Here is a 24,971-nt window from a genome sequence, read left to right on the forward strand (position 1 = left end):
GCGAGAGGAGGGATCAAGAGCCTGACTCCTTTGAGCGAGACAGGCGACATTGTAGAGAATAAAAAGGACGTTCAGACGCTGCTGCTAGTCCGATGCGATTTTGGGACGACTTTGGGAGACGGAGAGGAAAAAATGCAAAGGGAGGAGCTCGTCGTGTTTTGGGTTCAAAGAGGGGAGGCGAAACTCAAGTCGCTTCCTCCTTTCAACATCCATCTACCCAATCCACACGCCTTCCTTTTTCGACCTTTTCAGGCGTTCTCCTTCACCCTCAGATGGCGTTCGAGGTTCCCTCTCATCTCAAGAAATCTTCCTCCATTCCTACTTCCTCGGAGACCGTCCCATCCACTTCGACATCTCCTCCTTCGACCTCCTCCGCTCACGTCGACTCTCTTCTCGAACCTCTCGTCAAGGAGAAATGGTCAACTCTCACTTCCAAGGAGGTGAAGAAGCATAAGGAGAGGGTCCAGAAGGATGTTCACGATACCAAGGTGAGTGTATAAAGATCAAGGAGAGCGAGAGAAACAGCTGGTCGAGCCGGGGCTCTGACGTTCCCTCCCTCCTTTCCATCGATGCTTTCAGAGCCGGATTCTCAAGCTCGTCGTTGATGAGTACCCCAGGATATCTTCTCAGCTGAACGGTAGCCTCGACGCTCGTGCCAACACGGCTGAGCTGGAGCAGAAGGTCACTGGCCTCGAGGAGAACGTGGAAGGCCATCCGGTGAGCTCTTCTCTCCTTCCTTCCCTCGCCATCTCGCTCTTCCTGACCCTGAAGTCTGCCCGCACCTCTAGACTACCTCACTCATCCCACCGCTCCTCGTCACTCTACGCAACCACTCTACACTTCTTCACTCTCACTCCAAAACCCTTCATCGCCAAACCCTCCTAGAGCTCCTTCATTCCTACCGAACCTCCTTCTCCTCCCTCCTCTCCTCCAAGTCGCTACCAAACGCTGTAGCCGACTGGAAGGTCTGCTCGGACCTGCTTCATCGCGAAGAGTGGTCATGGAACGTGGAGGGAGGACAGGGAGGAGGTCTGATTAATCTCAAGAAGGATCTGGAGGGACGGCTGAGAGTCGAAAGAGATCGAATGGCTGAGGAGCTCGCTGGAGTTTGGGAGGGAGCTCTTAGGGTTGGGTTCGAGACGGAAAGTGGTCTGGGAGTGATCACGATCAAGGAGCCAGAGAAGAGTGAGTTCCAGTTTTCGACTTGCACCGAGGGTCTTTTCTTCTCGAGAAGGACGATCAAGCACGAGCTGATTGTTTCTGATTCGACGCGTCGGCCTCTTCACTTCCAGTGTCTCTGGAATCTCTCATCGCCTCCCTCTCGACCCTCTCGACACTTTCAACTCACATCACCCATCTCACGACCCGGCTCATCACTCAGGTCTTCCGACCCATCCTCTCCGTTCCCGCCGTCCCTCCTCCATCTCCCAACTCCCAATCAAGCTCGACTCGATACATCTCCACTTCGACTTCGACGGACGGGACCCTCTCCATCTTCCGATTCTCTCTCTCTCCCATACCGCCACACTCCTCTTCATCCTCCTCAGCAACCTGGACCTCAGTCCCTTACACTCTGCCTCTCATCACCTCCCTCCTCACCTTCCTCTCGACTTCCAACGCACATCTCCCACCACTCCCCACTCTTCTTCCTTCGATCTTCCCTCTCGTCCGAACTCTTCATCTCGAACCCTCCTTCCCCAATCTACGATCAGAAGGTCTTCCAGCCTTCATCGAAACGTGTCGGGAGTTCGCAAGCTGGCAGGAGGAAATCGGAGGACCGAGGTCTGGAGAGCTCAGGGAGTTTGAAAGAGCAGCGGGGACGAAGTGGGTTCGGTGGAGGAGAGGAGATGTATTGGGACGGGCAAGGGAGATTATCGCTGGAGAGGAGACCGGAGGGAAAGGGTGGGAGGGTTGGGAGTGGGTTCGGGAGAGAGTTGTGGACGAGGGAGATCCTCCGCTCGTTGAGCTGGAGGTCGTCCCTATGGTCGTCGACGCGCCGGAACACAAGCTGGTCGAAGAGCCGTCGTCGTTACCGGCAGAGGAGGAGATGGCTGTCGATTTGGCGCAGGAAGAGACACCGGTCGAGGACGACGGATGGGGATTCGACGAAGACGCAGAGGCAGCTCCTCCTGCTCCTCCACCACCTCCTCCTCCTCCCGTCATCGCCGAACCACCAGAAGAAGACGACGGATGGGGATTCGACGCTTCCCCCTCTTCCTCACCTCCCAAGCCACCACCAGCCTTCTCCAAACCCTCTCACGGTCGCAAACAATCCGTCGATGGATGGGGATTCGACCCCGACTCGGACGACGACGCGTCCTCGAAACCTCTCACTCCTTCAGCGGTCGCTCCTCGTCAAGCTCGTCGACTCGAGAAGGCTCAGGCCAAATCCAAAGGTCACTCTGGATCAACTCTTTCGCCCGTGCGGTCTGGATCGACCTCTTCGTCGGTCAGGGAGGAAGTCGTAGAGGAGGAACGAAGCTCGCCGGTCGTTCGAGGTGGGATGAAGTTGGGGAAGAAGCACTCGTCTTCGAACCTCTCCCTGGGATCGTCGTCGAGGAGACAAGGATCCGAGAACTCGCCTCTGGACTCGCCGATGTTTGCGACGGAGGAAGCGGAGGAGGTCGTCGAAGAGGTTGTTCCAGAGAGGAGAGGACCCACGATCGTGACTGAACGGATGGTCGTGAGTGTGAGGTCGAAGTTGGTGGTTGAAATTGCTGAAGAGGTGATACGAGATGTTGAAGCGATGAAGCTGCTTCCGTGAGTGTGGAGTCTACTCTTCGTTCCTTCATCAAGACGCGTCGACTGACTTGACTCTCTTCTTCCCCTCAACAGACTCGACCACATCTCTCCTCTCGACTCCTCACCTCCAACTCAACCGTCCGTCACCCTCGCTCGAGCTCTTCCCGACATCTTCTCACTCTACCGAGCCTTGATGCCCGTCGCCCATCCGGCGAAGATCAAGGAGGTTCCAGCGCTGGCGATGCAGTTCGTCAACGATTGCGCTTGGCTCGCCGAGGAGGCTCGAAGGTTGGAAGGAGGAGAGTCGTCGATCAGTGGAGAGAAGATGAGGGCTTTGGGAGAGAGATGGTTTGCTGGAGAGTTGGTGAGTCGTTTGCACACTGGGCGAGCGAAGAACGAAAAGCCGATTCGCTGACTCTCGACCAAATCTTCTCCACGTCAGGCTCATCAAAGTCATGCGATGATGGAAATCCTGGACGAAGCCCATGCTTTCGTCGACTCGAGTAGTCTCCAGCGGTCGAAGGATCTCGAAATGTGTCTCAAACGCGTCGTCTTCAAGATGCAGCTGCTCAGTCGAGTCTACAAGGTCAGTCTAGTCTCAGTGCTCCGGTCTGCAGTCCAATATGGGGATTTTCTCGATTCCTGCCGACTGACCTACCTCGTTCTCCCATCATCCTCTTCTCAGCCCATCCTCTCGACCCACCTCTTCCTCTCCGCCCTCGGCTCGATCCTCAACTCCGTCCTCGCTCGAATGCTACAAGAGACCATTGCTCTGCAGGATATCACCACTAAGGAGAGCCATCGCCTGAACGAGGTGTGCAAGATGATTCATCCGCTGGAAGAGCTGTTTGTTGAGGAGGTCGGAATGGTGAGTGCTTCGTCGCTCGTTTTCCTTTTATTTTCTTTCTCGTCCCCCTGCTAACGACGTCTCTCTTTGTGACTCTCCTTCGGGGCTCACAGTCCTCATCGGTGGTAGCCTTCGTCCCGCTCTGGCTCAAGTTCTGCTACCTCTCCGAGCTTCTCGTTCGTCCCTCTCCTCTTCTCTCTTCTGCTCCTCTACTTTTCATTTGCACTCTCCGTCACTGACTCCTTTACCCTTTTCCCACTTTAAATTTACAGGAGGCTTCCATTGCCGACATCTCCTACCTCTTCGAGACCGGCGCGCTCATCGACTTCTCGACGGACGAGCTCGTCAGCTTGATGAAGGCTCTGTTCAGCGATACGAGTCTGAGGGCTGGGACGATCGACAAAATCATCTCTTCGGGAGGGAGATAGAGGAGGCGTGTAGACACTTGATGATCTGATGAACGACTTCTCTATGTTTCGAGAGGTCGAACGGGATCGCGTCGTCGCGGCAAGAGGAGAGCTCGAAGGGGAAAGCTCGTTCACTCCCCCTCGCCGGCGAAAACTTTCACCCAAACCCTACGGAATCTCTCGCTCACGAGCTCCCAGACATACTCAGACCTCCTTCTTCGAAAAACCGAGAACGAAGAGCAAGAAGACCTCTGTTCAACGCCACATGGGCAGGTCCACAGGTTTGAAGGGAGACTCTGGTCGAAGATTTCGATGAGCTGACCTCCAACCACTCCCTTCTCTCCCTTCCCCTCCTTTCCTCTTCTACTTTCCCACTCAACAATGCGACCTCTGACAGAAGACGAAACCAAGGCTGTGTTCTCGAGTGAGTCGCAATTCTACAAAGGACGAGGGAGGAGAAAGAAGAAGAGAGCTGACCTCTGCGTTTCGATTCCTCCTTCCTTTCCACTCAGAGCTCGCCAACTACATCGTTCGTCCCCTCCCTTGCCTCAGCTCTTCTTCTCGCCCCCTTCGCTTTCATGAGAGCTGACACCGCTGCTTCTCCTTTCGCTATCTACAGGGAAAGAACCTTGTTCATCTCGTTGACCGACCGGAAGGAGACGAGCACTGTTTCCGACTGCACAAGGATCGGTTCGTCCCGTCTCTCTTTCTCGCTGTAGAGACCACCAGGTAGCTCCAACTCTCTTCTCGATGAGCTCAAGCTAACATCACGCTCTCCTCTACACCCTTCTCCCATCCTTTCCTCTCCACTGCGTCTCCTCATTCCTTTCTGAACCAAAACTCAATCCTCGACCTCCAACCACTCCCTCCCTCTCGACCTCACCACCTCCTTCCTTCCCTTCCTCGGCCGCTGCACCATCTTCGACCAACACAGAGTGTACTACCTCCCCACTGCTCTCATGAAGCAAGCCATCTCCATCGCCCGTCCCCAACTCATCTCTCTCGGAACCTGCTTCGGTCGATTCTCAAAATCCGGAAAGTTCAAGCTGGCTGTTACCTCGTTGGATTGGCTGGGGAAGTACGCGAAGTTCAAGGTGAGTCGGGACCAGGAGACACGTAGCTGAAGTGCAGGAGAGATGGGTGCTGTGGTGGGAGAGAGGGTGTTGAGAGCCCCAGGGAGCTTAGAGCTGACCACCTCCTCCTCCCTTCCCTCCTCGTCGCGTTCGATTCGAAAGGTCTGGATCAAGCCCAACGGAGAGCTTCCTTTCTTGTACGGAAACCACGTCGTCAAGGCTCATCTCGGACGTATAACGGAGGATACTCCTGAGCACCAGGGAGTCGTAGTTTACAGCATGAGTGATATCCCTCTGGTTCGTCCCGAGCTCGTCTCCCTTCTCTCCCCTCCCGACTCGACCTCTCCCTCGTCGAGATATCTTGAGACTTCCTGCTGACCTGCACTCTTCCGCTTCTTCTTGTGATATCCAGGGTTTCGGTGTCACCGCTCGATCTACCATCGACACTCGAAAACTGGATCCTACGTCGATCATCGTTTTCCATCAGGCGTGGGTCCTCTCTCTCCCCTCTTCTCCTCTGTCACCACTCCCGAGCTGACCTTCTCATTATCTCTGTCTTTCTTCTTCGTAGCGATGTTGGAGAGTACCTGCGAGACGAGGTACGTTCTCCCTTCCTTCCTCTCGTTCTTCTCCTCTCGACGCGTCCTCCCTTCTTTCGCTGACCTCTCTCTCTTCCTCCCGCTCTCACAGGATACCCTCTTCTAAGCTCGGATCGCCTAGAGGTTGCTTTCTGTTCTCACTTTCTACTTCTCGGGGGGACGATTTATGACTAGCCTTTGTACAACTTTTGTCTCTCGTTCGAAGCTCGACGACCCGGCCTCCTCCTCGTTTCCTCCCTTTCTTCCAACTCCTAGACATCTGTTCGTGAATCTTCCCAGAGCCACACACCCTGCTTACCCGGCCTCCAAAGCCTGGCCACATACATCACCCAAAGAATCATCGCCTCACTTTTTTTTTCTCTTTCTCTCTCCCTTGACCAATCGAAATGAGATCGCAGCGAAACCGTTTCTCCTCCAACAACCACTCCTTCCTTCCCCTTCCCTTTCCAACAAACTTCCCTATCTCCTCAAATCAGACAACCATGTTCAACCTTCTCCGATCCACTTCTACTCGAGTCGCCTCTTCTTCCTCGTCGTCGATGCTCCTCGCCACCGCCGTTGCTGGACCTTCGAGGATCTCGATGGTTGGTCGAGTTGGTGCTTCTTCCTCCTCCTCTTCTGCCTGCTCTCCTCCTTCGTTGAAGCGAAGCTACCACGAGAAGGTTTTGGATCATTACAACAAGCCTAGGAACGTGAGTGTCTTTCATCGACTCTCGGGGTGGGGGATAGGGAGGGAAGGAGAGAAGGGAAGGAAGGGAGTGGTGGTGCTGAATCTTCCTCCCTTCGATTTCGTTCGTTTCGCTAGGTTGGAAGCATGAACAAGACGGACGAGGACGTTGGAACTGGTCTTGTTGGAGCACCTGGTAAGCCCTTATATACACCCGTATCTTCTCTCTACTTACGATGCTGACCCTCTCTTCGATTGTGGTTCTATAGCCTGTGGAGAGTGAGTCCTTCGAAGAGGAGCGGCCGCTCGTGTCGGACGGACCCGCCGACCTCAAGTTTCGCGAAACTGACTCGTTTCTCTCTCCTTGCTTGCTGGCTCGCAGTGTCATGAAGCTTCAGATCCGAGTGGACGAGAACGGGATCATCTCTGATGTGTGAGTGTTTTCGCCTCTTCTCTAGTAAAGGACGAGAGAACGTTGAGCTTCCCTCTCCCCGCTGACTCCCCTTCCTCTCTCTCTCTCTTCTTGGAACACCTTACAAAACTCAGTCGATTCAAGACCTTCGGTTCGCTCCCTTTCTCCTTCCCTCGCACACTTCGACCCATACTGACGTGTGAACGTTCGCTCTCTTGTACAGGCTGTGGATCCGCCATCGCTTCCTCGTCCTTCATCACCGAGCACGTCAAGGGGATGACGCTCGACCAGGCTGGCAAGGTCAAGAACACCGAGATCGCAAAGGAGTTGAGCTTGCCTCCCGTTAAGCTGCATTGCTCGATGTTGGCGGAGGATGCTATCAAGGTGCGTTCGAGCTCAACACCAATATCACTTTCGACGGGAGGGAAGGAGAGAAGAACGAAACGAAACGAGGAAGCTCACGCTGACCTTCCCTTCTTCTCTCTCGTTCCCTTTCCCTTTTCCTGCAGAGTGCGATCAGGGACTACAAGACCAAGCGAGCCGCGGCTGGGTTGGCTACCGGAGCTCTTACCTCTGCTGGATTGAACGTACGTCCCTTTTCCTTCTCGCTTCACTCATCCTTCGAGCAATCGAACCTTTCCCGCTGACCCACTCTCCCTCCCTCCTTCCTTCCTTCCAACAGCCTGCTGCCACACCCGAGTTCACAGCTGGAGCCGCTCCTTCTTCCTAAACTTTCTCTCCATCTCCTTCCCTTCTGTTTCGTTCGCTTCGATTCGACTCGATGATCTCTCGACTCCGGTTCCTCGACTTGGCCCTTGTCTCTTTCGTCTTGCTTTCTTTACGCCTCATGCCCCGCCTAAGTTTGGACTCGATCTGACGTAGTGTAGTTTTCTTTTTTTCGCGTTGATGTTTGCGTTGTTCCTGTATGCCTTTCTTTCTCGATTGATGATTCGGTTTTGACGACACGAGGGAAGCGCGTCGAAGGAGAGGGAGACGGCGACGTTGCTCTTCTGCCAGGAAAAAAAAGTTCCGTCGCTCAACAAGGAAGCACACTGTACGTACTCTCGAAGGAAAAACAAAAGTCGAGAAATATAGAAAGACAGGCTGTGAACTTCTCTCCGGCTCAAATGACGCTCCCTCCCAACCGCCAGCTCACACTCTCCTTCTCCTCCCAGCAACTCCCCATCCGATGGTGAACCTCCTCTTCCTCTCCCCCTCCAGCACCAGCTCTACCTTCCCTCTCTCTGCCCTCCCGACGGACTCTATCCACGTCCTCAAAGTCCAGCTCGCGGCTTTGCATCCTAGTTGCCCTCGGGTGGAGGACGTTCAGTTGGTCCGAGGAGGGAGGTTCTTGAACGATCAGGAGACGGTTCAGGACGTTTTAGGACTTGGGAAGGCAGAACGAGAGGAGGAGGAGGAGGATGGGAGGCCGCATACGATTCATTTGGTTTTGAGAGGAGGAGGGCAGGGAGGGGAGAAGAGGGAGGTGATGAGCTCGTCGATGGAACGAACGACGACGACAACGACGAGTCTTCCTCCTCCTTCGATGGCTGCTGCTGCTGCTCCAACAACGCCGATTCTACCTCCTCCTCCATCAACCCCTTCCCCATCCTCCTCGGCTCCTACCATCCTCCTCCCTCCCGACCGCGTCCTCGATCTCTCGGACGCCGTCGGACTCTACGCTCACCTCTCTCGTTCCTCCCTCTGCACGCTCCTCAACCTCCCTTCTCTCGCTTGGGAGGATATCCTTCCTCCGCCTCAGGTATCGGAAGCGGAAGCGAAGAGGTTGGTCAAGCAGACGGTCGAAGGGTTTGGGGTTCAGTCTGGGTTCGGGGAGGAGGAGGAGGAAGGAGAAGGAGGGAGATTGGAGGATTGGGTCGGAGAGGACGGAGGGGAATGGAGTGTTGAAGTTGAGTGAGTCGGTTGTGTCTTTTTCGTATGTCCTCTTTGAAGAGAGACATGAGATCTCCGAGACTGATTACATCCGTTTCGTTCGTTCGTCGTTCGCCAGCGGCCTCCCCTACCACCTCTCGGTCCCTCCTCCGTCCCTTCTCACCCCGATCCAACGCTCAGCGCTACACTCCTACCTCCTCTGCTCCACTCGTCTCACCCTCCTCCATCAGATCATCGCCAACCCTATCCCTTACATTCTCGCCATGCTCCCTCCGCCTTCTCCTACTCCGACTCAGCAACGACCCCGTCGCCAACCCGCCTGGATCCGCGTCGTCCCGATGATGCTCATGAACGCGGTCAAGTACGCGCTCGTGTGGTACATCTTCACGCAGGGGGAGACGGTGGTGAGTAGGAGTTTGTGGGGTCTGGCGTTGGTGGGGTGGTGGGTTTATGAAGGATGGGGGGAGGTGAGGAGGATTGGCGGAGGGGAGGTGGGAGCGGGAGCGGGAGCGGTTCCTCCTGCTGCTCGAGCAGTGGCAGCTCAAGCGGTACAGCCGATTTCAGCAGGGGCATCAGCAGCAGCAGTAACAGCAGACTCGACTTCGTCATCCGACTCTTCAGCACCTGCACCACCACCTCGTCCCCTCCCAACGTTCCACCTCCCACCCACCTCGTCGCCCTTCCACTCCCTCGCTCTCATCGGACTCGCCAACGAATCTTCCCTCCTCTCCCTCTCACCCTCTTCCTCCGAAACACCCCACGCACCTCCAACTTCACCCACGACCCTCCTTCAAACCCTCCTCCTCGCCCCGCTCCTCCTCCTCCTCTCCATCGCTCCTCCGCTCGAAGCCCTCAGGTCGTCAGCCATCAGGAGCAGGGAACGGGTCATGAGAGAGCTGGTGGAGGTGTTGACGAGGAATGCTGCCAACGAAGCTCAGAATCTCGAGGGAGGAGGGGACGCGTCGACGTCGACTTCGAATCCAACCGTCGTCGTTCCTCCTCCGCCGAGTCACGTCCTCCTCCCTCCAGGGTTGGGGATCGAAGCGAAGGGTTACTACAGGAGGGTGTTGGAGAGGGGGGAGAGGATCGATTGGGCTGAGGAGGAGGAGGCGCAGAGGGAGGGGTTGGAGAGGGAGAGGGAACGGGAGCGGGAACGGGGTGGAGGGGGGTTGGGAGGGTTGTTCTGAGGTTGGGTGAGGTGGGCAGCTTTCCTTGGTGTTTTCGTTTTTTTTTGGGGGTGACGGTTTCTTTCTTTCAGGTTGGGTTTTCTTTCTCGCTTCTCGCAACGACCGTTTCGTCTTTCTCCTTTCGCTTCTTCTTCGCCTTTTTGTTCGTCTTTTTCTCTTCGTCCGTTCGTTCGTTCGTTCGTTCGTTCGTTCGTTCGAACCTTACGTAGATAGAAGCAGTCGAATCACACACCCTCCATCCATGGATCCCTTTTTCGCACACTGCAACGCCCTTCCGCGACGGGCGAGAGGCGAGACCCAAACCGAACCGAGGGAAACGACGGAACGACGCGTCTCTCTTTCCTCTTTCTCTCTCCACCCACCTCTTTCCGTTAGAGACGTGCAGCGGTGCTAAGCAAAATCCCCACCCAACCTTGAAAGGCAAAAAGTCCAAATTGTCCAAGGGTCTAGCTAGCAAGCAGTAGATGAAAAAACGAAAAAGAAGCGACGACGACGACGATGCGAAACGAATGCGAGTGTGAAAAATGCAATTCCAAGAAACGAAACGAAAAAAACGATGCGAAAAACGAGCTCCGAGCTCAGCTCGAAACTTCAGTAGGCTACGTTTCTGGTCTAGATCATCAACGCGACAGCTCCCACAACCCCGACCACGAACGCTCCCGCTCCTCGTCCTCCTCCCCCGAGAAGAACCTTCTCCGCTCCCGAAGCAGCGGTGGTCGTGCTAGCAGCAGCCGCCGACGCCGAAGCCGAAGCAGCGGCGGAGGATCGGGTAGCAGCAGCGGTTGAAGAAGCGACTTCGGCGGTAGAGGAGGCAGCGGCCTCGATGGTGGAGGAGGAGGACTCGACGACAGCAGAGGAGGAGGCAGAGTCGGAGGATCCAGCGGTGTTGTTGGAAGGGGTGGTTACGGAGTAAGCGGAGGCGAGGGTTCCGACTCCTAAGATAACGAGGTAAGAAGCGGGAGAAGGGTCAGGAAGAGGAAGAGGGAAGAGGGAAAGGGAAGAAGGGAAGAAAGAGACGAGACGACGAACCCCAAGGCACAGCAGGAGTGGTGGTAGTATCGGGGGTGACTCCGTCGGACAAGGGCTGGGTGGCGTTGGCGGGTTCGGTGGAGGAACCGTCGGCGGCGGTGATCTGTAGAGACAATAAGGGAGGGGAGGTTGGGGTGAGAAAGGAGGTGGGAAGAGAGAGAAAAAGAGGGAAGATGGACGGACGAGGAATCGAGTGGTGTAGGTAGCGAGCGAGTAGTCGGTGGCGTTGGTGGGGTTGAAGCTGTGATGGAGAAGAGAAATAGGAGAGGTCAGCGGTGAGTTTGGAGATGAGGGAAAGGGAAAGGAATCCTGCGGCCGCGACGCGTCTCGACTTTTCTTCTTCCCATTTGAGAAGCAGCTTCGTTCCCAGCTCTCGCTCGCCAACCCTCAAGCAGCGACAGCAGGCAGAGAGAATCTAAGCTCTTCATCGAGTAGGCTCCCGCTCCAACGAAGCCTTTTCCCAAACGACGCTCGTCTTTTCTTTCCCCTGACGCGCTCGACCTCTCCCCACGTCGCTTGATGAACTCACAGGAGGAAGTAGATCTGCGCGTTAGGAGTCACGTCAGGAACCTCGAACGTGTACGAAGTGAGGGTCGTAGCGTCGATTCCAGTCGCGATGGCTGAAGGAGGACCGAGGGGGGGAAAGCAAAAAAGCAGGAGGAGGGAAGTCGAGGTCAGGCCGCGTTGAAAGATCTATCTTTGGTCGGCGAGAAGAGAAAGAAAGAAACTCACGAGTAACGAGTTGGAACTGAAGAGAGAGAGAGAGGTCGAGGAGAAAAGAGTAGAGATGGGGTTAGCTGAGTGCTGGAGAGGAGCGAGCCCATGTTGATCGAGAGAGGAGAAAGAAAGGAAGGAGAGGAGAGGGAAGCTCACGTTGAAGTTGTTTCCGCCTTTGTTTTTGCACCAAGAAAAGCAGGTCAGCTCACGAAAATGCAAAGGGAGGCGCGTGAGGATATTAACTCACTCATGAGCTGTTAAAAACATAGTGGGAACAAGCAAGAGGATGAGCTTTTTCTTCCCATCCATCAAAACACCAAGGGAAACAAACGAGCCTCCTTGCTGCGATGGTGCTCGTCCCTCCTCTCTTCCTTCCTCTTTGCAAGCAAAAGGAACTGAACTCACCCTGATGGTAGTATCGGTCCAAGAACCTGTCGTATCGGCCGCCCAAGTGGTGGTCAAGCTGGATCCTACGGCAGCAGAGGTAGCTCCCGAGGGCTCTGAGGGTTCAGGAGCAGCTTGGACGACGACGACAGCAGAGAGGGCGAGAACGACGGCCGAGGCGAGGAAGGAGGAGAGCATTCTTTTAGGAAAGGAGGGGGTTTGAAAAGGAGTGTGGTTGGAAAAGAGAGAGAGAGGAGTTGAAGGGTGGGACGGAGGGAAGAGAGAGAAGGGAGAGGAGAAGAGGAAAGAGAGAGGGAAGGAAGGAAGTGGTTAGGGGCTATGAAAGGAATTGGGAAAGGAAGGAGCGTCTCGTTCCCAAATCACTTTTTCGTGAAGTCTCCTCCCAACCTTCTCCTTCTCCCTTCTCCTTCCCTTCTCAAATAATGTCCGCTCCTACAGTCTTTGGAATCAACTTTGGATCCTCGTTCGCCTCCATCTCCATCATCGGAAGTGAGTTTCAGCGCTTTTCTGCTAGAAGGAGAAGGAGGAGAGCTGGAAAAAGACGAGAGCTGACCCTTCCTTCTCCTTCGTTTTCGTTCTCCTTCTCAGAGGAGGGACACGCCGAGTGTATCGCCAACGAGGAGGGAGAGCGTCAGATCGCTTGTGCCGTTTCTTACAACGGAGAGGAGATCGTGAGTTCTTGCCATCTTCTCTGGGAGGGTTGCAAAGGTCGAAGGGAAAGGGGAGGAAGGAGAGAGAGCTCGAACGCTTCGTTTCGTTTCGTTCCTTTCGCTGACTTTCCTCTTGCTTTTTTCTACACTCGTTCTAGTACATGGGAAACGGAGCCAAGCCCCAGCTCGTCAAGAACTCTAAAAACACCATCACCGGTTTCCGAAACCTGCTCGGAAAGACGTTCAACGAGGTCCCTTCGACCCCCTCCCTCTCCCTCACTCCTTCCTCCCAGGTCATCGCCGTCCCCGACTCGGACCTCCCTGGTTACAAGGTCGACATCCTCGTCCCCGCTCCTTCCGCTACTCCCAAGTCCGTCGCCGGAGGAAAGAAGTCGCTCAAGTCCACTCCTGCCGCTTCCGGAGCCAACACTCCTCTCAACGTCGAGCCTACCCCCCAGGAGCTCGTCCTCTCCGTCCCCGAGGTCACCACCCTCTTCCTCAAGTCTCTCCTTCAGTCCGCTACCGACTTCCTCGGAACCGCTCCTACCGATGGGTGTGTGATCGCCGCTCCTGCTTCGTTCGACACCAAGCAGAGGGACGCGCTCGCTCAGGCCGCTCGAGATGCTGGAATCAACCTCCTTCAGATCGTCGACGAGTCCGCTGCCGTCCTCGTTGGATACCGAGCTGGGTTGGTCGAAGAGAGGAAGGAGCGAGGATTCAACGCTACCGAGGAGGAGGAGAAGGCCGACAAGATCGTCGCCGTTGTGGATGTTGGAGAGACTGGAGTGGAGGTCGAGGTCGTCGCCGTTCGAGCTGGAGAGTACGTTCACCTCGGAGGAGCCAGGGACGAGACCATCGGAGGACGAGAGCTCGACAAGGTTGTGAGTACATCGGTCTTACTCTCTCGTGCTTCGTTCTCGTTCGACGAAAAGTGGAAACCGCTTCCCAAGAGCTGACCCTTCGTTTCGTCTCCCGTCCTCTCCTCCTTCTCCCTCTCCAGCTCCTCTCCCACTTCTCCAAGGAGTTCACCAAGAAGACCAAGGTCGCTCTCCCCCTCCCTCTCACCATCACCGACTCCACTCCCGAAGCCGACCTCCGAGCTCAGACCAAGCTCCTCCTCGCCGTCGAGCACACCAAGCGATCCCTCTCCGCCTCCTCGGGAGCTGCTACCTGCGCCGTCGAGTCCCTCAAGGACGGTATGGACCTCTCGGGATCGATCAACCGAATGAGGTTCGACGGACTCGCCGCTGGGGTTTACAGGAAGATCGGAGAGAGGATCAAGGCTGTTGTCAAGGACTGTGGACTCGATCCCGTTCAGATTGACGAGGTGAGTCTCGTCTCCGCTCTTTTCACGCGTCTTTTCTCTTCTCTTTAGCAATACCAACCCGACTCCAACGTTTCTCGAGCACGAAACTGACACTCTCTCCTTTTCCTCCTCTCCTCGCCGCGTCTCCTTCAGGTCCTCCTCGCCGGATCCTCCTCCCTCCTCCCCGGTCTCGCGAAATCCATCTCCTACCTCTTCCCCGAATCCACCCCCATCACCACCAACCTCGACCCTTCCCAAGCCATCTCCATCGGATGCGCTCTCCAAGCCCTCCACCTCTCCCAGCTCGCTCACTCCCAAACGGGACTCATCGACCTCTCCAACCTCCTCCACGACCCTACCACCAAACTCCCCACCACCGCCGCTCCCGTTGGAATCGTCCTCCCCGGAGGAGACGTCTTCTACGTCGTCGTCCCCGAGGCGACCATCCTCCCTGCGCGACGACAGGTGTCCCTCGCTGTGGAGGCTGGAGCGACCGAGGTTGGAGTCGAGGTTTGGGAGGGGAAGGAGACGATTGAGGTGGAGACGATCGCGGCTCCTCCAAGGGACGAGGACGATTCCGACGATGGAGAGGACGACGAGCCAGAGGAGGTTTCTAACGTTGTGCTGAAGGCGACGACGTACCTTACGTCGATCAAGGTGCCCGTCAAGGCGACCAAGGCAGCCAACGTCGTGCTGGAGATCATCGTGACGGAGGAAGGGGTGGAGGTGAAGGGGTGGGAGGAGGAGGCTGGGGAGGCCAAGAAGCCGAAGGTGGAGAGGAAGAAGGTCGAGAAGGTGGTGGTGAAGGCTTGAGGGTGGAGGATCGTTGCCTTTGCGAAATGGTTGATGGGCTGGTAGAGGCATTAAAAGATGGGTCCGTAGTCTCTTGTTTTTTTTGGAACAGCCCCTTTCTGAGTTGGAGTTTGGGAGTGCGAGAGTAGTAGAGTTTTAGGTTAGATAGAGAGTGAGATGATATTATCTTGGCTTTCTGAAATCTCTCATGGCGAACGGAGAAAGCGAAAAGAACGTTCGACGTTCGCCATCTTGCGACGCGACGGAGAGTTTACGACGAGAGCACGGGAACAAAATGCGATGTAGAAGTACGTAGGTAGTGGCAGGGAGGGAGAAAAAGAAGGAAAGAGATATGTTGATGTATCTAGGGTGGCAGGCGTATACGATGGTGGTGCAGAGAGGTAAGGAGAGAAAGGGAAACGAGTCGGGTCCATGGCGTCGAGAACGAACGAAAGCAAAAGGGAAGAAGAGCAGGCAGGCTCGAGGATTACAAAAGGAAGGTACGAATGAAAATCATGAAGGCAAAGAATGAAACTGGTGAGCGAGATGGAACTGGGAACTGAACAAAGGAAAGACGAAGACGAAACGAACGAAATGAAGGGAGAGCAAAAAAGATAATAAAAAAAAAATCAAGCCCGAACTCCAGCGGCCCTGATCATCATCGACTCCTCGACCCTCTCCTTGATATCAGGAACGAGGGAGACGGAAGCCTGAGCCTTCTTGTTCTCTCGAGCGAGTTGTTCGAGGAAGGCGACGAGGGCTTCGGGAGGAGGGAGAGGAGCGACGTCTTCGAACGGCCCTCCGTCTCGGATGAGCTCGTCGAGTTCTTCTTTGGCTCGGAAGTTCTAGATGGAACAAGACGAAAAGATCGAAAGTCAGTTCGAGGAGAGGGACGGTGAGGAAAGAGAAGGCCAAAACGAGGACGAACGTGGACAATCGAGTAGTATCTAAGAAGGAAAGAACGAAGTCAGCGTTTGTAGGCTTGCGAGGTGAGGTGCGACAGGGTGAACGAAGTGACTGACTTCCAGTTCGACCAAGAGAACAGCCAAGTGTTGAGACCGAGTTCCCGGAACGTCTTGAGTCGAGCTTCGGGCGTGGCGAGACGCGTCTTCAAGTCGAGAGAGACGAGCGGTTTGTCGGTGAGAATAGCGGTGATCCCCCACTCGGCAGCCATAACCATCTCCTTAGGGTCGTTGACGGTCCTGAGAAGCGAAAGAGATACAAGTCAAGGTCAGCTCTCACTTCTTCGAAGGTCGTCTCGTCGTCGAAAAAGAGGAACGAGACTCACCAGACTCCCAGCGCCTTCCCAGCAGCGAAACAATCCTCCCTGAACTTCTGACCTCTCCTATCCACCAAGCAGTCGAAGAGCATCGAGAAACCGTCGCAGTAGTTCCAGAAGTGGGTTCGAGCGAAAGATATGGACGCGCCGATGTGGTATCGAAGGATGGGACTTGGGAGGTGAACGAGGGAAGGGAGAATGAAGGAGGGATGCCAGAGACCGAGAATGAGACGAGATTTCAGAGCGGATGGGTACCGGCTGGGAAGAAGGAAGACGAAGGTCCGAGGGAGTCAGGATGAGGAAGAAGGGAGAGCGACGGGAGGGCGGCGCGTCTTTCTTGAATTGGGACTCACTCGATGATCTCAGCCATCACGGGGAAGATCTTGTTGGGCTCGGAGGTGACCTTGATGTCGATGTTGAACTTGACGTGCTCGTTTCCTTCCTAGAAAGACGATGAGAAGAAACAGAGATCAGCCTTCGTTTCACGACCTCCGAAATAACCCTCGACCCTCTTTTGAACTGAACTGACCTTCATCATGAGATCCAACATCTCTTCGAAAAGAGGAATAGGTTGTATGGGAGCTTGTTTTGTTCGAACGTGCCTGGTTGAGACGAAGAGGTGAGAAAAAGTTCAGCTTTCGAGCTCTCTCGGTCTCTCCCTTCTCCAGCTTGCCCCGTCCCTCGTCCCTCTGCCATGACGCCTGGACGTTTTTGTTCAACAGGACTCACTCCATGCCTCCCGTCCAATTCTGCTGCCCGATAAGCCCAGTTCCAGTTGAAGTTCTGTCGAGTCGTTGATCATGGAAGAGAAGGATTCGACCGTCTTTCGTGAGGTGAACGTCTAAAGAAAGGGAAGAGGGGATCGAACGTCAGCTTGACTCGATTGGAGAGGGACTCCCTTTCCTCCGCTCTTTTGCTCGCTCAAATTTGTTCCCAAGGACAAACGAGTCCACGACGAAGATGCTAGAAGGTCAGAACTCACCACTTTCTATGCCGTGAGATCCCTCCTTGATGGCCGCGACGAAAGATTTCATGGTGTTCTCCGCTAAACGAAAGGGAAGGAACAACCGAACAATCGAAGGTCAGTCGGACGGCCTTCAGGGAGTAGTAGAATCTTCAGGCGATAGAGATTTTGGAGCAGATGAAAGAAAATAGAGAGCACGAGGGAGGCCTAGGAACTCACGAAACTCAGCTGAAGCACCCGTAAGAGACAGCCAAACCAAAACAAACGGGGAGAAGGAGAGGTGTGAGCTGGGTGAATCGAGGTGGAAGCAGAGGAGAGAAGACTCATCTGTGACCCCAAACTTGAGGGAAAGGCTTGACGGTCGTCATGATTTGGAAAAGAGTGTTGTTGAGGTGGGGATGAGAGGGTTGGTGGGTGGTGGTGGGAGGGCTGAGAGCGAAACCAAGGCCCTCGGAAGGTCGAAGGGATGCGGTTGAGGTCAAACACGTTCCCTCCCTTCCTCTTCTGTTAAACGTTCGTTCTTTTTATTTAGGGCTGAACTCTCTCGAGCCCTTTTCCCGCTTTCAAACTATCGCATCTGAGCTGCTGACCTTGAGCTCGCCCTAGAAGGATTTCTCAACGTTCCTGGGCCGATTCTGGCAGTTCGATTCACGACCCCTGAACGCGTCCTACTCCGCCCTTCCGGAAGATCTTTGACTCGCTTCCGAAGGTCGAGGTTCCTACCTGCCTCGACGGAATCGAAAGACGAGCACTCTAAATAAACCTGTTCGCTCTTCGGACTCCGGACTGTAGGAAGACGGCGAGAGGAGGACGCGTCGCGCTGGAGGCGTCAACTCTCCCGTCTTTGATTCTTCTCACTTCTACACCGGCCTGAGTTGAACAGATCTAATCGACGATCCCCAAAGAGAAGCCAAAAAAAAAGCAAAGGAATTACCCACCATTGCATAAGGCGGGAAGAAAAAAGAGCGAGAGAAGTAGGAAAGAGAAACCGTTTGGTTCGTGGGGGATCGAGCTCCCTGGTATCGTGAAGACTTGAGTGAGAGAAAGAGAGAGAGAGAGCAGAAGCGTGTCTAAATAGGTAGGTAGTAATAGGGACTGGAGTTCCTGAGAGTGAGATGCAGACGGGAGGGCGATCGAGGAAAGGAAGGGTGGAAGGTCGAAGGTCGGATCGAGTTTGAGGATTTAGAGGTAGCTCGACGAGAAGGCGAGGAAGGCCCAGACGAGTCCTCCGCTGACGATAGGGAGGGTGAGGTTATCGTCCAGAGATCCGACGTCTGCGAAGAGAAGTGAAAGTAAGCTTTGGGTACCGAAACGAAAGAAGAGAACAGAGCGCACTCACCGAGAGCTTCCGTCACAGCAGCGACCATGCCGACCATCTGTCCCGTCACGAAAACACCCCTCTTCCACTCCAGCACTCTCCAATCGACGTGCCCTCCTCTGCTCACTCCTCCTCCAGGTCCTCCACCGTAGTAACCGACGGCAACGACGAATCCGGTCGCCCATGCGGCGAGGAAGCCAGCGAGGGATTTCGACGACGAGAAAGGGATGAGCCCGAAGAAGACTCGACGAGGCAGTCGAGGGTTGTATCGGAAGGCGGAGCAAAGTCGTCCGAAAGAGGAAGCAGCGGTGTCGGCCCAGGAGAGGACTGACGCAGGAGGGAAGGAGGTCAAAAGTCAGCAAAGGAGGGACGCGAACGAGGGAGACGAGAAGAAACGTACTGAGGATGGAGAGGACTGCGACGTCTCGAGGGTAGAACGAGAGAACGAAGATCACTCCCATGAGGTACCAGTTGATTCCTAGAAAGCACGGAAACGAAGAGCTCAGTCGACGCGTCGGAGGGAAGAAGTGGAAGAGTCGAGCTCGACGGACCGTTGATTTTTGTCTACAACGGCGAGTGAGGAATGGATCAGCTTACAGCTCTTACATTAGAGCAGTGGAGTTGGAGCAGCTCACCTTCTCTTCGTCCCTCATCATTGGGCCCATGGCTCTCTCGAACAGCCTGAGGAGGGGAAGGAAGGGCAAAGGTCAGCTCGAGCTCACGTCCTTTCTCTCCCAGCAAACAACCCCAATGCCTTTCATCCCACTTCCCACCTCTTTCGTTCGATCCAGACCCTTCCGGACGACTCCCAAATGATGGTGGAAGCTCAAGAGCTGCATCGAAAACGAGCTCTTCGACTTCCTTCTAGGAGCGCGACGTCACCCTCCTTCCTTCCCTTTCTCCTTGCCCAACCTTCCTCACCGCGACCAACCCAACCTCCATCTCCCATTCAACGGCCACGTAGTAGCCCTGAGTACTCACTTCTCACACGCAGGAACGTTCAACCGCAGAGCATCGACCGAGAGACATGCGACGAGCCCGACGCTCAGAAAGATAATGAGAGGTTTGAGTGTCGGAGGATCAAGCTTGTTGAGAGCAAGAACGACGAAGCCTGAGAAGAGAAGAAGAGATGGTCAGCATCGGGTGCGAAAGTAGACAAGATGGACAAGAGAAGGAGAAGATGACGTCCGAAACGAGTGCTGAGGAGTCGAAGGAAGGAGAGGGCAAAAAAGAGAGAGCTCGCTCGAGGGCCAAACAGCTCCCTTCCTCCTCCTGAAGCACCACTCTCGAGCTCGCAGCAAGTCTCAAGAGATACGCAAGGGCTCAAGGGAAGATGCCTAGCAGACCCGAGCAGGCTAAATGTGCGTCTCGGCTGGATCTCATCCCAAACTCGCACGCACAAGACCAGCAGCTCCTCTTCCTCCTCGCTCCTTCCTCCTCCCTCCTCGTCTTCCTTCTCTCCAATCTCAGCCTCGAAGATGTAGCGAAACTCACCTATGCTAGCATGCAGAGCTTTCCTGGGCACCTCGTACTCCTCCCAGAAGGTTTTCTTCTTTCCATCCACGGTCGCTTTGCCCTTCGTTCGGACCTCGTTTGTCGACGAGCCCGAAGGAGAGGAAGAGCCATTAGCGTGGCCGTTGGTTTGGGTTGAAGGGACGAAGGGAGCTGCTGCTGAGCCGTTCAGGCGTGTTGTTCGACGAGTGGTGGACATCTTGAGAGAGGGAGAGAGAAGGCGAAGGGAAAGGAAGGGAGGGAGAGGATGGTGGTTCGATGCAAGAAGAGAGGAAAGAAAGAGGGGGAGGCTGAGGTAAAGGTCCGTGCGAAAAGGTCGCGTTGGCATGTGTGGTGTTTTTTCTGGAGTAGAATTGGAGAGGGCCTGAAAGGATGGGAATCAAGGTAATGTAATTAGAGAAGGCAAGGTCTTCCTGGACTTTGAACTGGAACAAGAGTCCGAGGAAGGAGAGGAAAACCGAACGACTTGCTTCTTCGACGCGTCAAAATCGGAACCTTGTCGACCTCTTTCTCGGTTCCGTTCTTTCCCTTCGTTCCCTTCCTCTTTCTTTCACGCTGTGCAAGCAAGGGTCATCAAAGTCATCACTCAGAGCTAACAGAGGTCCCCTCAGTCCTTCCTTCCCTCCTCAACTCGCCTCCAGAGATCTCGATACCTCTCTATCCTCCCTGGATCGACCTCCTCCAGCGACTTCAGCCAACTCTTGATCTCTCCTACCAAGACCTCCTTGTCTTCAGCAGATGGGGGTTCGCTAGCGTTGAGAAGAAGCATCGAGTAGTGGACGAGGGTGTCGAGAGGCCATTTAGCTCCTGGTTCGAGGTCGAGGAGTTCTTTGAGCGTGAGGATTTCTCGGTGGATGATGGGAGGAGAGTTGTTGGCTGGTAGAAGAGTTAAAGGAGGACGGAAGGGTGTCGATTTAGTTGAGAAATGGTGATCACAGGGGAGAAAGTCTCGAGAGACGGACGAAAGGAAGGTTGCGTTCGAGACGAAAGTTGAGCTCACTCTTCGAGATTAAGAAACGATGATACAGCCACGCTGATTGATCGGAAGGATCCGTCCAGAGAGCTTGAGATACCAGGTCGAACTCTGATGTACCAGCCAAGTCCAAAAGAGCAGAGCCGAAGTGAAATCAAGTCAGCCTTCGGGGAGCCGACGCGTCGAGTAAGAAAGGTGGATGATCCCGCACCTCTCTTCATCTCCTCCTCCCCACCCACAAACTCTCCCTCTCCGAGAACCTTCCCACGTTGATGCCAGGCCGAGAAGTTGGAAAAGTTCGCTTCGATCTTCTTCTTGGTGTAAGCGAGTTCGGAGTCGCGTGAGTGAGGGACGGAGGAAGAGGTGCGGCGAAGGGAGGTGAGGACGATCCGACGGTAATCCCAGGCGTGGACTGTCGACAGGATGGGAAAAAGAAAGCGTATTAGATCGAGAATGGGAAGGGAGTACGGCCATATTGAACGAGGAAGTAGAGACGGGAATGCGGAGGGAAGAAATGAATAAACTCACAGTTCCTCGCATCAACAGCCAACATCTTCTCAACCAGCTTCAACTCTCGCTCCCATGCTTCTCTTCTCCAGGTACCATCATCCTTCTCCTCTACTACCTCTTCCTTCTTCTCCTCGGCCCCAACTGCTTCCTCCTTCGTCGTCGAGCTCGAGCTCAAGTCGACGAGCTGCCTCGGCCCAGGAGGAATGTTGTCCAAGCACCAACTTCGATGAGTCCAGATCCAGTACACTTTCGGTAGCGATTTGAGGAAGAGGGTCGTGAGGTTGAGGTCGTTGAGGAGGAGGGAGTGGATCGTTTCGGGCGAGCTGAGAGAGAGGGAGAAAGGGAAGGAAGGAGAGGTCGAGGTGAGCTTCGTTCGTTCTTCCCTTCCGCCCCTCTTGTTGCAGCAAGACGTCCAAAACCGAAATTTGAACGGAGACGTACGACTGAGGGAAGATGTGTTCCAAGAAGATGGTTCGTCTGAAGTTCCAAGCTGTATAGAGTTCTGGGTTGAGATGGAGAGCTTTGGTCGTGAGGTCGAAGGAAGCTTGGTCGTACGTCTCAGCGCATTTCTAGAGCGATCAGAGCAGTGGAAGCGAGGTTAGTTGGACGTTAAGAAGTAAGAGATACAAGTCTGAGGATATAAAGAGCTTACTCGGTCTAGCAGTTCGTCCACGGTCGTTCGGTAGTCTGTGATCTTCGAGACCTCTTTCTGCCTTCGAGCTTCGAGCGACTCTGAAGTGACCTTGGATCTACGAATTCCGTGCTGGATTCGATACCGAAGTGTAGTCAGCACCTTTCCCTACAATCTCCTGCTAATTCAAGCTCACCATGTTTGTTGCTGTGTGATGGTTTGAGGTCAACTCGCAGTCGTCGATTGAGCTCAATCGAAACTCAAGTTCCCTTCCCTCCTCCCTGCAAACGCTCATCCTCCAGCAACTCGACTTTATACCCCTGTCTCTTCCCACCACGCTCTCCTCCTTTCCCCCTCTCTCCTCGGATTCCCTTTTGATTCTTGGATGAAGCCGACCTCCCTGAGCGGGACCGTCCTCCTCAACGCGCTCGTCCTTCCCCTCCTCCTCCTCCTCCCTCGCGTCAACGGAGCCATCCCAGATGTACTCGTACCACCAATAGAACAACCTCGGATACCGTGCCTATCAGAAGGAAATGAGCTGACTATCAACACGCTCTTCAGCGAAGGTAAGAGCTCTCCTTTGTCTCGAGAAACAGCAGGATGTTCAGATTGAGTTTGGAGGACGAGCTTGACCTCCTTCCCTTCCTCCCTCTCCGTTTCTTCTTCCTTCCCGTCTTTGTTCTTTCCTTTTCGCTCACAGGTGGTCCATCAACGAGAGTTCAGCTATGCCCCTCAGCCGTTCTACATCTCACAGGACCCATCTTCTTCACGGCCAAGGATCAGGAGCTCAGCACAGAGGGATACCCTCAGGACGAGACGAGAGCTAAGCTCGTCTGTACGGGAGACGCTATCACAGCCGTTCAGTACGTCCCTCATCTAGGATTCTCGCATGTAGTTGAAGCTAACAAGCTATTGATTCTGATTCTACAGGGGAGACTGCCGTCGTTGCGCTCGAGTAGCTCTTCTCAACGTCCAAATCGATGGCTCTCGGACATCGTTGGGTCGAGCGACGCCGGACGACAAGGGGGGCCCTCTCGTTATCTTGGGGAACAACGAGGGTCAGAGAGTGGAAAGATGTGTGTTGCAAGACCCTCGAGGATGGGCTGCTGTTCATATCAGGGAGGGAGATAACTTGCAGTGTACGGGAGCGAAGGTTGAATGGAACGACATCGTGAGCTCGACTCCTCCTTACTTCCTCGCTCTTGTCGCGTCGGTCGAAGCTCATCGAGTTTGAGAAGCTGATTGTTTTCGGTTCTCGGATGGATTGTAGGGACCTGCTGGAGAGGAGTGGGTGGAGGAGTACGATGGACCGGATCCTGAAGCCAGTCCGTTGGGTCGACCTCTCGGAGACGGAGTGAGCTTGAGTTGTCGCGACAGTTCAGTTTCTCACAACGTGAGTCTTTTTTTTTCTCCTCTACTTCACCTACCTTTCAACCATTGAACTGTTCTCTCTCCTGCCCTATCAGACGTTCACCGATACTTCCGACGCAGCCGTCGTCATCTACGGTTCTCCAGGATCCAACGTGTCGTACAACAAAGTCGTCGCTCGTTCTCGTTCTCAAATGGGAGGTATCCTCCTCGTCGATTACGGACCCTTCGAGGGCTCCTACCTCTCCACTGTCGTCTCCCACAACATCATCGACGCCTTAGGAGGTCTCATCAGAGTTGGAATCGGAATCGGTCCTCCCGTTTGGTCGGACGATCTCGAAACGGTTCTTTCGGACGGGAAGGTGTCGGACAACGTTCTCAGAGGGTACTGGATGGGTTACGGAGTAGTTGCTGCTGGAGTGAAGAACTTTACGGTGGTGGATAACGTCAGTACGGCGAGGCATTCGGGATTGAGGGGAGGGAGGTGTCCAACGGAACCCGTCGAGAACAGTCCACCCATGGCTTTCCTCTACAATGCTACGAGTTCGGACGGGGAATTCCAGGCGGATTTTGTGGACGGATCCGTTCAGTATGGTACGTCGTTCGTTTCTTGTCGGGTCACTTCCAAGGAAGGAGAAGGAAGAGCGAAGACGCGACTGAAACTGACACGCGTCCTCTTCTTTCCCTCCCCTTCTCGACCCCAGTCGTCTGCATCGAGCCCGAATCCGACACCGACGACATCTTCAAGCCTTCAGAACCTATTCCCGAACCAGAAGTGTGTGCTTCTTTTCGGTCCTCTCCGCGTTCGCTCTCCTCCTGCTGACCTTTTTCTCTTCGTTTCCTCTTCGACTCTTGCAGCCCGAACCGGTCTACGAAGAACCCGAACTCACTCCTCAAAATTCGGTCATCAACGACATCTTCGATCACTCGAAACAACGGATCATGGAAGCTCTCGAAGGGGTGCAGGATCAGGTCGACGCGCTTGAGACGATGAAGGATGTCTGGGAGAAGGCCATCTCGGGGAAGACGTCGAACGAGTTGGATTCTGGGATGATCATGTGAGTTCAATCCCTCTTCCTATCGTTGCTTCTCCGCTCTCGCTTCGTTCTCGAGGCGATTTGCTCATCGCGTCCTCTCGTTCGTTTTCGTTTGCGCCAGGTCCGCTCTCTCTGGTCTCTCGACTCGTGTAGCCAACCTCGAATCGGAACGACGCCATCTCCGGCTAACCATCGATGGACTGAGAACCGAGCTCAAGTCGTTAGGAAACAACATGGATCATTTCGAAGTCCGTCCTTTTCTTCCTGTCGACGCGTCACACCGTCTTCTTCTTCATCTGCACATCTCTTCCTACCTCCGAACTGACTTCTTTCCCTCTGTTTCATTTTTCTCGTACCCTCCGTATTCTTGATCTTCTTCTCGACAGAACCGCGAAACCGACGTCCTCACCGAAGTCCTCTCCATCGTCAAGAACAGCGCTCCTCTTCCTCCTCCTCCCCCTCCAACAAAACAAAAGGCTCGAGCACCTCTCTCCCCACCTCCGCCAGGTCCTCTATCCGACCAATCTCTTCGCTTAGCACGAGAAATCCTAAAACGATCGAGGCTGGCAGCAGCGGCAGGTCGAGGGAGGTCGACGTTTGGGACTTTGGTGATCTTGGCTTGCTTGCAGGGAGTGGTGGTGGGAGTTTGGTGG

The 24,971-nt window shown here is 54.7% G+C and overlaps 11 protein-coding genes across 11 annotated transcripts; 7 read left to right on the plus strand and 4 right to left on the minus strand.

The window, feature by feature from the left end:
- Positions 1-208: 208 nt before the first annotated feature.
- BDY24DRAFT_263485 (uncharacterized protein) lies at positions 209-4,197 on the plus strand. The gene is made up of 9 exons (XM_076636861.1): positions 209-488; positions 580-717; positions 789-1,185; positions 1,293-2,760; positions 2,836-3,106; positions 3,185-3,328; positions 3,428-3,610; positions 3,703-3,765; positions 3,862-4,197. The coding sequence occupies exons 1-9, from the start codon at positions 273-275 to the stop codon at positions 4,015-4,017; spliced, it is 3,036 nt and encodes a 1,011-aa protein (XP_076498717.1). The 5' UTR covers positions 209-272; the 3' UTR covers positions 4,018-4,197.
- NIP7 (ribosome biosynthesis protein NIP7) lies at positions 4,198-6,013 on the plus strand. Its single transcript, XM_076636860.1, has 8 exons — positions 4,198-4,420; positions 4,509-4,525; positions 4,616-4,686; positions 4,931-5,090; positions 5,232-5,366; positions 5,482-5,558; positions 5,641-5,668; positions 5,760-6,013. The coding sequence occupies exons 1-8, from the start codon at positions 4,378-4,380 to the stop codon at positions 5,772-5,774; spliced, it is 546 nt and encodes a 181-aa protein (XP_076498718.1). The 5' UTR covers positions 4,198-4,377; the 3' UTR covers positions 5,775-6,013.
- BDY24DRAFT_381501 (iron-sulfur cluster assembly scaffold protein) lies at positions 6,013-7,712 on the plus strand. The gene is made up of 8 exons (XM_076639355.1): positions 6,013-6,360; positions 6,474-6,531; positions 6,605-6,614; positions 6,718-6,768; positions 6,882-6,898; positions 6,971-7,131; positions 7,257-7,334; positions 7,430-7,712. Exons 1-8 carry the CDS (start codon positions 6,055-6,057, stop codon positions 7,475-7,477), a joined length of 729 nt encoding a protein of 242 aa, XP_076498719.1. The 5' UTR covers positions 6,013-6,054; the 3' UTR covers positions 7,478-7,712.
- Positions 7,713-7,809: 97 nt separating this feature from the next.
- BDY24DRAFT_381504 (uncharacterized protein) lies at positions 7,810-8,781 on the plus strand. Its single transcript, XM_076639356.1, has 2 exons — positions 7,810-8,683; positions 8,759-8,781. Exon 1 carries the CDS (start codon positions 7,937-7,939, stop codon positions 8,663-8,665), a length of 729 nt encoding a protein of 242 aa, XP_076498720.1. The 5' UTR covers positions 7,810-7,936; the 3' UTR covers positions 8,666-8,683; positions 8,759-8,781.
- A 3-nt stretch (positions 8,782-8,784) lies between these two features.
- Positions 8,785-10,187, plus strand: BDY24DRAFT_263585 (uncharacterized protein). Its single transcript, XM_076636862.1, has one exon. It carries the CDS (start codon positions 8,904-8,906, stop codon positions 9,825-9,827), a length of 924 nt encoding a protein of 307 aa, XP_076498721.1. The 5' UTR covers positions 8,785-8,903; the 3' UTR covers positions 9,828-10,187.
- Positions 10,027-12,289, minus strand: BDY24DRAFT_433593 (uncharacterized protein). The gene is made up of 8 exons (XM_076644119.1): positions 11,979-12,289; positions 11,821-11,827; positions 11,730-11,746; positions 11,589-11,604; positions 11,386-11,476; positions 11,040-11,097; positions 10,857-10,959; positions 10,027-10,762 (listed from the first exon to the last, which is right to left on the minus strand). The coding sequence occupies exons 1-8, from the start codon at positions 12,153-12,155 to the stop codon at positions 10,440-10,442; spliced, it is 792 nt and encodes a 263-aa protein (XP_076498722.1). The 5' UTR covers positions 12,156-12,289; the 3' UTR covers positions 10,027-10,439.
- Positions 12,290-12,352: 63 nt separating this feature from the next.
- BDY24DRAFT_359567 (Hsp70 protein-domain-containing protein) lies at positions 12,353-14,925 on the plus strand. The gene is made up of 5 exons (XM_076637850.1): positions 12,353-12,467; positions 12,567-12,649; positions 12,787-13,509; positions 13,629-13,955; positions 14,088-14,925. Exons 1-5 carry the CDS (start codon positions 12,401-12,403, stop codon positions 14,745-14,747), a joined length of 1,860 nt encoding a protein of 619 aa, XP_076498723.1. The 5' UTR covers positions 12,353-12,400; the 3' UTR covers positions 14,748-14,925.
- Positions 14,926-14,943: 18 nt separating this feature from the next.
- Positions 14,944-17,441, minus strand: BDY24DRAFT_381513 (PLC-like phosphodiesterase). Its single transcript, XM_076639357.1, has 10 exons — positions 17,297-17,441; positions 17,189-17,208; positions 16,988-17,050; positions 16,735-16,846; positions 16,535-16,607; positions 16,359-16,447; positions 16,015-16,263; positions 15,749-15,928; positions 15,655-15,673; positions 14,944-15,571 (listed from the first exon to the last, which is right to left on the minus strand). Exons 1-10 carry the CDS (start codon positions 17,335-17,337, stop codon positions 15,356-15,358), a joined length of 1,062 nt encoding a protein of 353 aa, XP_076498724.1. The 5' UTR covers positions 17,338-17,441; the 3' UTR covers positions 14,944-15,355.
- A 399-nt stretch (positions 17,442-17,840) lies between these two features.
- DGK1 (diacylglycerol kinase) lies at positions 17,841-20,173 on the minus strand. Its single transcript, XM_076639358.1, has 7 exons — positions 19,782-20,173; positions 19,269-19,398; positions 18,923-18,968; positions 18,839-18,851; positions 18,688-18,765; positions 18,309-18,614; positions 17,841-18,243 (listed from the first exon to the last, which is right to left on the minus strand). The coding sequence occupies exons 1-7, from the start codon at positions 20,125-20,127 to the stop codon at positions 18,152-18,154; spliced, it is 1,011 nt and encodes a 336-aa protein (XP_076498725.1). The 5' UTR covers positions 20,128-20,173; the 3' UTR covers positions 17,841-18,151.
- A 161-nt stretch (positions 20,174-20,334) lies between these two features.
- Positions 20,335-22,206, minus strand: BET4 (Rab geranylgeranyltransferase BET4). Its single transcript, XM_076639359.1, has 7 exons — positions 22,110-22,206; positions 21,935-22,045; positions 21,724-21,851; positions 21,301-21,605; positions 20,984-21,184; positions 20,800-20,883; positions 20,335-20,675 (listed from the first exon to the last, which is right to left on the minus strand). The coding sequence occupies exons 1-7, from the start codon at positions 22,110-22,112 to the stop codon at positions 20,407-20,409; spliced, it is 1,101 nt and encodes a 366-aa protein (XP_076498726.1). The 5' UTR covers positions 22,113-22,206; the 3' UTR covers positions 20,335-20,406.
- Positions 22,207-22,513: 307 nt separating this feature from the next.
- On the plus strand, positions 22,514-24,343 carry BDY24DRAFT_337798 (right-handed parallel beta-helix repeat-containing protein; the record flags this gene model as incomplete). Its single annotated transcript, XM_076637299.1, has 6 exons — positions 22,514-22,776; positions 22,844-23,084; positions 23,184-23,306; positions 23,380-23,875; positions 23,986-24,056; positions 24,140-24,343. 6 exons carry the CDS (start codon positions 22,514-22,516, stop codon positions 24,341-24,343), a joined length of 1,398 nt encoding a protein of 465 aa, XP_076498727.1.
- Positions 24,344-24,971: the final 628 nt, after the last annotated feature.

The sequence above is a fragment of the Mrakia frigida genome (genome assembly GCF_051309035.1).
Source record: "Mrakia frigida strain ATCC 22029 unplaced genomic scaffold BDY24scaffold_7, whole genome shotgun sequence".
In the NCBI taxonomy this organism is placed as follows: domain Eukaryota; kingdom Fungi; phylum Basidiomycota; class Tremellomycetes; order Cystofilobasidiales; family Mrakiaceae; genus Mrakia; species Mrakia frigida.